This window comes from Dipodomys merriami, unplaced genomic scaffold, assembly GCF_024711535.1.
Source record: "Dipodomys merriami isolate MVZ:Mamm:240054 unplaced genomic scaffold, mDipMer1.0.p SCAF_6, whole genome shotgun sequence".
NCBI lineage: Eukaryota > Metazoa > Chordata > Mammalia > Rodentia > Heteromyidae > Dipodomys > Dipodomys merriami.
The window spans coordinates 14,291,743-14,303,829 of NW_027206179.1; the positions used below are offsets into that span (position 1 = coordinate 14,291,743).

The 12,087-nt window shown below is 38.9% G+C and overlaps 1 protein-coding gene across 1 annotated transcript in view; it reads right to left on the reverse strand.

Moving 5' to 3' along the window:
- Myo16 (myosin XVI) overlaps nt 1-12,087 on the reverse strand; it is a 368,989-nt gene that overhangs the window by 99,260 nt on the left and 257,642 nt on the right. Inside the window, exons 24-25 of the mRNA XM_070003305.1 lie at nt 5,238-5,313; nt 1,973-2,148 (exon numbers count right to left, since the gene is read on the reverse strand). Coding sequence (XP_069859406.1) covers nt 1,973-2,148; nt 5,238-5,313 — 252 coding nt within the window. The remainder of the gene's footprint in view (nt 1-1,972; nt 2,149-5,237; nt 5,314-12,087) is intronic.

Here is a 12,087-nt window from a genome sequence, read left to right on the forward strand (position 1 = left end):
TGTTAATAAACTGTTAGTATTTATCTCAAAGTGCAGCTTCCCCTAGAGGAAAAGGGGATGATTTTATGTTATAGAGATGATATCCTAACAATTGGTAATTTGTTCCTTACATGCAGCAGTAGCATGAATGTATGGCTGGACACTTTCTTATCCATATTTTTCCCTACTTTTGTTTCTTCTTTTGATTAACTATTAAAATGGGCCAGTGACTACAGTACATATCTGTGAAAAATGACAATAGATGGTTATCTTCATAAATAATTATACACAACTCTTAAAAAATCCTATGTAGCAATGTGATAGTGGAGATTTTTAAAAATCAGTGGAAATGAGGCCACTGGGGAAAGAAATGGAGGCTAGAAGGTAATTAATTAAATCCCTCCAGGGGTTAAAAGAAACCTTAGCCACAATGATTTGTTGTATTTCACAGTAGCATGTAGATGAAGACCAACAAACCCATGGATTGAAAATCATTTCTCTTAACACAAAGTGATGTAAGAAGAATGAAGGAAACATCACAATTGCTTTGGGTGTTATGGTAATGCCAATGGCTCATGCCCCTCCACACAGGTGCAGTGGATAACAGGGCTGACAGTTTATGTAAAATGAAGCAACTTGCCCAAGATCAACCTGTTTTCTATAAATGGAATGCCAAAAAGATGAGCAAAATTCTATCTTCCTGGCCCAGGGCTGGGTGTGTAGGAGTGAGGGGAGCTGGAAGAAATGAGGGCAATGAGAAATGGAACACTTAGGGAAGTCATAATAAATAAATCTTCATCCACTGAAATGGAGCACTCCATTTCCTTTCCTGGGTGGAGGCACTGCTGTGAGTTATCTCCCTTTTGCAATCCTTTGGGGAAAAGCCTAATGGCAGCCAGGCTCATAATGTTTAATAATTGAGGTTAAAAATCACAGTTTAGATGCGTGTGGTGATTCCTTGTTCTTATTGGCAGGACGGTTGAGGAAGGAACGGCCATCAGTTGCATAAACCCCCAAGGACTATAGCTCTTTCTCATACAGGACAACTGCTCCTATTTTTAATGTAAAATATGTCATTTCTATGCAATGAGATTGAATTCCTGTGATCACACCCCATTTTAGAACAAGTGCATCGAAGGATCCCTGGTTTATGACCTGCTGTCTAAAGTCACGCACGCGTGTGTACACACACACACCACACACACACACACCCTTCTAAAACAACATTCATCTTCACTATGCTTTTATTTTTATTAGGAAGCTAAGATATCCTTGAGCCAGCCAACAACTGCATGTCTAATGAGGATTGTCCTAAACACCTTTCCCCTTAGTCTTCTTTTCTGTACCTTTGTAGACACAGGTTGAAACAATGGGGTATATCCCATTGTTTATATTCTTAAGAAACCTGTAACTCTGCATGCATATGTTCTCATTAATCCACAGTAACTCTTATGGAGTTTTTAGACAAAGAACCTTTAAGCTGTGTATACAGCCACATTGACATAGAACTAAAGCACTTACAAATTAGCATCCTGATGAAGAGAAAGTTGAAAGTCTACACATATGCAGCACAAACATGCTACACCTGTAGAACAGTCTGGATGGGAAATGACAGTTTATTGCTTGGATATGCAAATCGTCTGAAGTGATTAATGGAATAGCAAGAAGTAGCCACATTAAGTTTCTGTCACATGACGCCATTGCCCCAGCATTACTTTCCATTCTGCACAATGACAGTGGCAGAGATAAAACAATTAGGGGTCACACAGACAATTAATGAAATCACTACTTTTCTTGCTATTGGATTAATCTTCTGAATTTTTTCTATCTTGTTCTTTCTTTTGGATGTTATATCTAAGATGGGTATTTTTCCTTTAATTATTTCTACTACAATATCAATTTATTTCCACAGGTATTCAAAATTATGACCCATTTTTTTAAAAAAGAAAATACAGTAAACAAACAGCAAAGTAAGAATCACAAAAACTCCTACCTTACTAAGTTCTAGATAGTTCCTGTTTTCTCCAATAATTGAAGCAGTTGTGATTTTCCTACTGAGCAGGGTGGATTTATGTCCTCGGAATTTAAAGGAAGGGTAGGAAGGTATGAGGGCTCCTGTGTGTGACAGTTTTGACTGGAACAAATGATTGATCGTGACATTTTCACTAGCTAGGAAATAAATAAATAAATACGATAAGTGAGGTTCAAGTTGTTAATGGAATATCAAGCTTAATCCTCATGGAAGTGCTTTAACCACTGAAACATTCTGTCCCGAAGGTCTAACTGGTACAGCAGACTGAGGACCTCCCTTTCCTTTTTCCTCCAGTTGCTGTGTCCTAACTTGTCCTGGGTCAGGAGTCCTGACCTACTATCTCTATCCAAATTATCAGCCCTTTGCTTTCTAACTGAAAAAAAAAAAACTGAAAAAAAAATCCTCAGTCTTACCTGCTCCAACCCAAGGGGCTTTCATGCTCTTGACTGAGTTTTCCAGGCTTATGGTTTTGTCAGCATCTTCCCATCCCAGCACAAGGACTATCTAGGCTCTACTCTGTTATTTAAATACGCAAAGAAGACTGCCTCACTTGATTTCACCTGTTATTAGGGAACAGAGGGTGAGGAAAGATCCCTTTCTTCTGACTCAGTTAAGCTGCAAAAGGAAGAGCAAGCTGATAGATTTGAGATGTTAAGTTAGATACATCTTATAGCTCAGGATTCTGATTTCTTGCATTTCCTGTCAGGGAGAAACTACAGCTTAGATGACTGAGTGGGTTTTAGAGTAGACATTTGACTAGTATGGGGAAAGCAATGCATAGAAGAGTGGACGGAACAGTTATGCACTGCTCAAATCTGTGCAGACATAGTGCTGAGCCTCAGTTTCTTTATAGTAAGATTACAAAGATGGAGCAGGACTAAGAACTCCTGACAGGAAGGAGCCATCACCAGATCCTTACCACAGGTGAAGAAATGGCATAGAGAACAGATTCCCTCACACATAAAAGGACAAATTTGGCCATCTTCTTATCCCTTCTAACTTAGTAAAGGAATTCCTGGTGAAGAACAGTTTTATGCTTTGTTTACCACAGATCCTTCCTCATGGCATGATCGACACCTTGATAAGGAAAGCATCCCTTACTGAAACCCATAGTCATGGGCCTGGCATCTTTCTGCCTTATGGCTCAATAATCTCAGGTGTTTCAACATAGAACCAGCTATGCAAAATAAAAATGGTAAAAGACTCAACAATTGTTAATATTCATGACAGTAAATACCAAATACTCTCATTGTGCTGACTAAGTAGGAAGCCTAAATTTTGACTCTCCTTCCTTCCTTCTTTCCAACTCCGCAGCTCTAATTTCCAATCTCAGGCACAAATGTAGGATTTGCTATGTTCTTTCATGGGCTGTGTCTCCAGTTAGTAAGCCTTCACTTGATTAGATATCTCAGAGACACAGCCCTGTTTGTAGGGAATCTACAACCATTTCCTCTATCTTTCTCAGCTGAGGGCTTTCTGACGATATGAAGATGGACTTGGATGCTATTATTTGTCCCTCAAATGTGCTTGAAGTTATCCTTTCTGTGTCATCAAAATATTCTGCAGATTCATAAAGCATGATCATGACTATGCACTGTTGTGTCTATGACAGAACAGGTGAGCAATATGACCAGTCCAGGCTACATACAGCCTATAGTGTGTGTTTGTAAATACATGTCCATGGCATAGTTACAGCTGTCCCCCTCCATACAGCAGCAGTGAGTGAAGACATTCACTCTCCATTCACCACCCCTGAACAGCCAGAGAAGGGCGTGCTGTGAATGCTCTTCTCTTATTTAGAATAAAACAATATTTTGTGCTCTTCTAGCACTGGTCGGCAAGTGGACACAAAAGAGTGACTTGAAGAGATAGGCACTCTAATAAGAGCAGCAAAACTATTATAGCATCAGTCACTGTATTCTAATTCTAAATGCATCAACATATTCTATCACCGGGAAAGACAAAAATAAAGAAAAAGGCATGGTGCCAATTTCTAAATCATGCTCTCTGTTAGATCTTCGTACAAGGTAAGGCCAAAAGAGAAAGCTATTAAGAGTGAAAGTTGAAATGACTGATAAATGGAAGGAAGGTATTTCTAAAGATAATGAATAGAAACAGTTATTTAGATTTTCTTTCTTGGTGATATTAATCTGTCATAGACTAGTCATAGACTCAGTCAAGAAAACTCATAATGCAAAGACTCAGCCAAGAGAACTCATAATGCCCACAAGTATAAGAGCCAAGCGCACAAACACCTGTGACTAAGTGCACAGCTGTGCAGCTGTGATGTGTGGCAGATGTTCTTCACTCAGAAGTGACACATACACCTGGCTCCAACTCAAAGGCATCTCACTAGTTCCTGAAAGGCAACTGTTCTAAGCTCCTTAGCTCAGCAAAGATAAATGGCTTTAGCTCATGAAGTAACTTAAAGCACAAAAGAAGAAATGTTTTAATTCAAATAGTTCTTAAAATATGAATCACTGCACAACTACTAAGAAAATAATTACTAGAAGAGACAGAAATTGTATCTATTCATATACATATATTCATGTCTTGCATTCTGTGTGTATGTGTGTGCTGGTGTGTGAATATTTAAAGTATGGTCTTACATATGCTGTAGAATTCTAGTTTATTTATACATATAAATGAGCAATGCCCCTAGAAGAAGGACCTGGTAAATAATTTATCCATGTACAAGAATGCACATATATAGTTACATAAATGTATACAGGTACATGAATACATATATGACACATATATAGAGAGAGAGACACACATATGAAGGTATCAGATCCTTCTATGTAGTGGGCATTACTCCTTTATAACTGAAAATGCATAAGAATAAAATACTACCTCTTGCCTCTAGAGTCATTTAAGTAATGAAATTCACCCCCTCTGTGGCCTAAAAATCTTTGGAAATAGTATTCATCTTCATTAGTCTACACAGAAGAATTTTTCTTTATATTAATACCCCTAAAATATGTAAAGGTGTTTTACATTCCTCTCTGCTAAAAGCTTAGTTAAATTATGGTTTCTTCTGGATTCTAAATTAAATTGTTAGCAATGTAGATGGTGGCAAGGCTGTTTCTTATTATCCTGGGCATTAGAATGCAAAGCTATCTCAATTATCCCTTAGGTGGAGGCATATTTTATGGAAAACATTCAGAGACAGAGCAGTTAGGAATGTATGGAATGCTAACAAGTGCAGGAGGAAAACTTAACTTACTTTTCATTACAAATAGAAGATTCTGTGAAAGGGAATCTTTATTTTTCTCAATTGCTCCAACAACATCATACATTACCTATAAAAAAAATAAAATGACATAATTACTATTGATTGCTCATGACCATGAAAGGAAATTCCTTTAAAGAATAACTTGACTCAGCTGACATTTTAAATTATTCTTGGAAGAAGCATCTTCAAGCCTAGAATTCAGGTAACATGTAACTCAAAAGCCATCATCCGTGTGTTCTTGCTTTATATGTTAAACACAAGACATTTCTCTTCTTCCATTTTGCAAGGCTTTCTTTCATTTTCCAGTTTAAGAGCAAACAGAGCCCACAGTCCCTTTTATAAGCTGACCACATCCAAACAGTCAGTTTATTCTGAAGAGCTGGAACTCACTCAGAAAACACCTCTATGCCAAGTAGGAGTATTGAAACCTTGGGCATGAAATGCGATTTCAATCCAGAAACACTCAGTGGTCTAATCAGCTACTCTGCAGTCTTTCAAATGAAGTAAACATGAAAACCAATGAATTATGGATTACCCTGAGGATAATTTTCTCCACCATAGTTTACTTGTGAATCAACCTGAGTGAGTGTATTGTTAGATTTTACTGGACTCCAGCCTTGGCTGGGATAGGGTGTCTCTGGGAAACGGTAGTGGTGTGGCTGTCTAACCCAAGCACAAATGCTTAATGTCCTACGAAGCCAGAGCAGCCACAGCAGGCTGATGGTCAGAAGGCTGATGAATTTCAACACGTGCTGCTTGCAGAAAGGTCTTGGAGCATAGCTCTGTACACAAAAGGTCTCCTTGGTCCTGAGCAGAGCAGGATAGAACCAGGGAGGCCGCTGAACAATGACACCTCACCTGTCTCTCTTTCCTGGTTGGCAATCAAAGAAAACAGCAGGAGCATTTACATCTACTTCTCTGGTGATGTCCAGAGACCTAGGTCCAAGGCAGAAGGAAGGGAGGAGACACAGAGAAGGAAGCAGTGAAGAAGATTCTGTGAGGCCTGGAGGAGAAAGCCATAGAAAGACCAGAGGCTGGATAGCAAAGAGGCATGCCTCTTAGGGTGGCTTTTAATTCTCAGTGTCCTCCTTGCAACCTTTGGTGAACATTTCTTCCTGGCTGCCATTGGAGACTGTACAGCACAGAAATTTCCACCCATGCTAGAGATTCCAAGTTGCCCTATGAACTCAAAAGCAAATACTAGTTGTGCTGACAGACGGTATAGGAACTAAACGTTTTCAGGTAGAATGAGTTCCATGGCTACATAGTTGTGCTTGAGTGAGAATGCGGCACAGCTGGCCTCCACTGTGAGCTGTCTTATGTTACACATGTGTGCATTTAGATACATGTGAATTTATTGCTCTCAGCTTTGATCAAGTAGAATCAGGAAATAATAGTAAATTTTAAACAAGTCAAAACAAGTATTTTTCATTGCCTTCTGCTCATTGCCTAGCTTAGTTAACACAGACAATCCTTTAGACAACTGCCTTTGGCTGTGTTCATATCGTTGTGTGCTCTGCTGAAGGCCTCCCTGCCTTTGTTTTATAAAAACCTGACTCCCCCAAAGCACTGGTATCAAAAAGCCAGGCAATAACCAAGGTAATAATGAATTAAATTCTAAACTGAAAACTGGAGATTTGTTTAAAGGTAGTATCTTTAGTAGAAGTTGAATGGTGTTAGGAGAAAACTGAAACAAACATCCACAGTATAGACCTGAACTCCTACATCCAGAGCAGATGAGGCTTTTTTCTCTGAAACCAGAGATGCAGGGTCACCAGGCATCGACTGTGTATGCTTTGTGGCATGCGAACAGTTTTGTGAAATGTAGAGCAGCAGTTCTCAATAAGGCCTCCATGACCCCAGAGAGGCCTGGCCCGGCTGGACACTTATGGTCACCACTGTAGACCGAACAGATAGAGACACAGTTAAACATGCCTGGTGAGCAGGGTCCCTGCCACAGGGAAGAATTCTTCTGTCTAAACAGCCACAGAACTGACATGAAAATCCTTGATCAGATCTTAGGAAGTGGAAAAAGCTACCCATGCTCCTGGAATAGGAGAATTGATATTGTGAAAATGGCAATACTGCCTCGAAGTCAAAGCAGACACCCTGAAAACATTACAGGAAGGAATAGGAGAAACACTAGGGCTCCTTGGCACAGGTCAAAACTTTCTTAATAAAGATGCAGAAAAACAACAAATCAAAGAAAGGTTGGGCAATGGGATTACATGAAACTGCAGAGCTTCTGCATGATAAAGGACATAGCTAGCAAAATCAATAGAAAGCCCACGGATTGGGAGAAGATCTTCAGTAGCCATACATCACACAGGGGCCTCATGTCTAAAATACACTTAGAGTTCAAAAAATGAAACCCCAAAAAACAAATCCTCCAAGAAACAAGCACCCCATTCACAAGGGGACTAAAGACTTAAGGAGAGATGTCTCTGAAGAGGAAATAAGAATGGCCAAAATGACACATGAAGAAATGCTCAACTTCTCTGGCCATAAAAAAAATGCAAATCAAAACTACATTGAGATTCCACCTCATCCCAGTTAGAATGGCCATTATCAAGAAATCTAATAACAACAGATGCTGGATGGGGAAGTAGCCAAAAGGTACTACTGCATTGTTGTTGGGAGTGTAAACTTGTTCAACCACTCTGGAAAGCAGTATGGAGGTTCCTCAAAAGCCTAAACATAGAGCTCCCCTATGACCTAACAATCCCACTTCTGGGCATTTACCCAAATAACCACAAACCAGGCCATACCAAAGCTATGTAAGTTCATTAGTGTGGGAATCAGGACAGGGATTTCCTAGAGGACAGAGTTGAGAAATACAAACATATACACACGACACAGACATAAAATGTACATTTGAGCATGGATATACACACATATACACACACTCCTATTGTACACACATATGCATACTCGTCCAAGCATGCCTATACATACACGCAGTTTTTTAAAAAAGTTGATTTAAACAATTTTCCCCCTTCCACTCCCCAAATTATACCAACATCAAATAAAGTGAAAAAAGGGGTTGTAAAAACAAATTGTTTAAATAGGGATACAGGTGGACCCATTGCAACAATGAGATGTACAAGACATTATGTTGAATAACGAACTTTACAACTTTGGCTGGAGGGGGGTTGGGGAGATGGGAAGGGATGGGAAGGGGCAACAAAGGAGGAGGCAACAATGCTTGATAAGAAATGTACTCATTACCTTGCTCATGTAATTGTAACCCCTCTGTATGGTATTTTCAAAATAAAAAAACTTAATAATAATAATAATAATGATAATAAATATTAAAAAAAAAGATTTAAGGGAAATATCTAACCAGATTTGAAATCTGATCTTTTAGTCAGATAATGTCTTTGATCTAATAAAATTTGGTATTGGCTTTGTCAAAGGCAATTTAAAAATCTAAAATGAATGACATCTATTCACGATAACTTCTGTGCATGTTCAAATCACTTTTAAATTTTAAATTAAACCTTTCATTCAGAGATACTATTAGACTCCTGTAGACTCACAGGAAATGAGGTAGACAGATTCTGTTTAACCTTAATAGGCTCATTGAGTGGTAATAACTACATATTGAACGTTGCTATGATTAGTACAGTGAAACTACTGAACACTTACCTCAGCACATTTTTGGACATATTCACTGGTCAATATTGTTTGAGTCTATTTGTGTGGCTCTATTTCTGGCGTCTTGACCCTTCTCTATTGGTCTATGTGTGTACCTCTTGCGATGGCCAATGCTTCATCATGCTAGGTGAATTCCAGGAGCCCCACCATTCTTTAGATTTCTCCCACCCCGTTCTTTAGATGATCACAGAGCTATCTCAGTCTCTTCATCTTTCCACAGAAGTTTTAGAATAATATTGTCTATAGCCCTCTATTTACAAAAATCTTGCTGAGTGTTAAACCTGTATGCCAATTGGGGAAGAAGTATTTCTGTGTCAATTATTACTAAATTGATGATTTACTATTTCTGTGTTCTGATCCACAAACAAGCTTGTCTTTCCATTTCAACCCAGGATTTCTTTCATCACTCTTCTGTGGTTTTTAATCATTCAATTATCTTCATGTTTCCTTACATGTAAACCTAAGTGGTATATTGTTTATGATTATAACTGTTATTGTGCTTTTAAATATTAGATGTGTTATTGAGTGCCTATACTGACAGATAGAAACATGATGGAGTTTTTAAAATGATCATGTCAGATGTTGTGACTGCTGAACACACATTACTTCTGAGTTTCTTTCTTTTTGGTAGATTCCTTGGGATTTTCACATTGCCATTTATGACTTGTATAAACAGGCATAGGTTTATTTCTTCCTTTCCAATCTGTCTGCCTTTTATTTCTTTTCTTGCCTCATTATACTTGCTAGAAAGCCTAGCCCTGAGCAGATCATAATGGAGAGAGTGGGTATTTGTGCCTCATTCCCAATCTTGGGAGTAAAATACTCAGTTTTCACCTTTAAATGCATTATCAGTAAGACTATTGTGGGTACTTTGACCAAGTTGAGGTTGTAGCTTCCATTTTTATTTTTCTAAAAGACTTTTTTTTAATGGATGGTTGCTGAATTTTACCAAATGCTTTTTTCTGTATTCATTGGTACAGTGAAATAATTTTTCTTCTTGAGTATTAATATATTGGATTACCTTAATTAATTTTGAAGTATTGAATTAGTTTTGCACTCCTAGAAACAAATCCCCAGTTGGCAATGGCAATAATTCTTTTACACATTACTGAATTCTACTTGGTAACATTTGAAAGCAGTTTTAAATCTACATTCATTAAAGATATTTCTCTGTAGTGTCCTGAGCATAGGTACATATACACAGGTGTGTGTTATGGATGTCTGGTTTAGATACCAGGGTAACATTTGCTTTATAAAACCAATTGGGAAGAGTTCTGTATCCTATTCTCTGAGAGGCTTGTGTAAAGTTGGTGTCGATTTCCCTTTAAACATCTGGTAGAGCTCTCTAGTGGAACCATCTGGCACACACAGCTTTCTTTTTCGGGGGAGATTTCAAATGACAAATTCATTTCCTTGATAGGCTTATTCAAATGATGGATTTTATATCGGGTGAGTTGAGGTAGCATTGTGTTGTTGTTTAGTTTAGGTTTTTGAGGAACTGGTCCTTTTCACCTAAATTATCAAATGTCTTCTGATTTTCCCTTTTGATTTTTTTATTGTAGGGTCCATAGAGATAATTCCTGATATTTGTTATTTGTTTCTTTTCTCTTTTTTTTTTTCTGTGTCAAACTGACTAAAGATTCATTTTTCTTATTGATGCTTTCAAAGGAATGCCCTGTCTTTCATTGATTTATCTACTGACATTTGTCAACTTGATTGGTTCATTCTTTGTCATTGTTTTCCAATTACTTCATCTGGGTTGATTTTGCTCCTTAATTTTTAAGGTAGAAACTTACATGACTGATTTCAGAATTTCACTATTCTCTAATATATGCACTCAGTGCTGTCAATTTTCCTTTGAGTACTGTTTTAACTGTGACTCTCAAATTTGATATAAAATTTTCATTCTCATTCAATTTTCTGTATTTATTTTGACATTCTTTTGAAGACTTTCCTCTTTCCTCTTCTCATGGATTATTTAGAAGGCCACTGTTTGTTTTCCAGGCATTTAGAGATTTTTTCCGCTTCTCCTGTTGAGGTCTGGCAAACTTGCTCAGAATCATCTCAATTCCTTTGAATTTGTTTAGTTTTGATTTGTGGTCCAGCGTATGGTCTAACTTGACACATGTTCCAAGACTACTTTAAAACTGTGAATTCTGTTTCTGGTGGCTTAAATCACCTGTGAATACTGAATTGGTCCTGATGGCTCCTGGTGCTCAGTATCCTTGTTCATTTGTATTCAGTTACTCTCACAGTCGTTAAGAGGTGTGGCTGACATGTCCAGTTTCTTCTGTGTCTATAGCCTTCCTCTGCTGCCACCTAGTAAGGGGGGACAGGTGCAGCCTCAAACTGTCATCCCCACAGGCAGCTGGGGTAGGACAGGCAGGAAGAGTGAGTTCTCATAACTGTGTTAGTGGGTGGCCCTCCTCCTCTAGACTCTCAGAACAGACTTTGCTGGGGGTGGGAGGGAGAGCAGTAAGTGCAGACACAACTTTCTATGTGTGCCCTGCGTTATCCCTCCCCCACTCCCAGGCCCATGGATAGGACCTAGTGCCAGGAGCACAGGTATACAGCACAAATTCACATGCTCAGCCCCATGCTGAAATCCCAAAGAAACCCATCCATTTGAAAATTGCACACATGTGCGTGCGCACACACACACACACACACACACACAGAAATGCAATTTTCATGAGTGTAACTAAAAAGGCTCGTTTGCTTTGTAAAACATGTAATAAATGATATGGCCACAGTTTAAAAAAGCAATTATAATCTAGGTGCTAAGACCTTTGTACACATCAAGGCTGTCCAAAGAAGCAGTCTAACGTTGTTTATTGATGTGTGGATTATGAGGAATTGACCCAGAACTGTTACAGAGGCTGAGATCTGCCATTGGCAAACTGGAGTCCCGGAACTGCCAGTTTCGAGTCCTTGGAGTGGGAAAGCGGCTGGTGTGGATTCCAGTTTGTGTCAGAAGGCCTGAGAACCAAGAGCTTTGGGGACAGGAGAAGATCTATGTCCAACTCCAGGTCACAAGTGTGGGGAGTGAATTCAATTGCTCTTTCCTTCACTGGGCTGTTCAGGCCCTGAGCCTTAGCATGACACCCCTCTGGGAGGGCAAGGCCCACCTGACCCCACCCCCCCTATCAGCTCAAGCCTTCTTCTCTTCCAGGGACATTCAAAC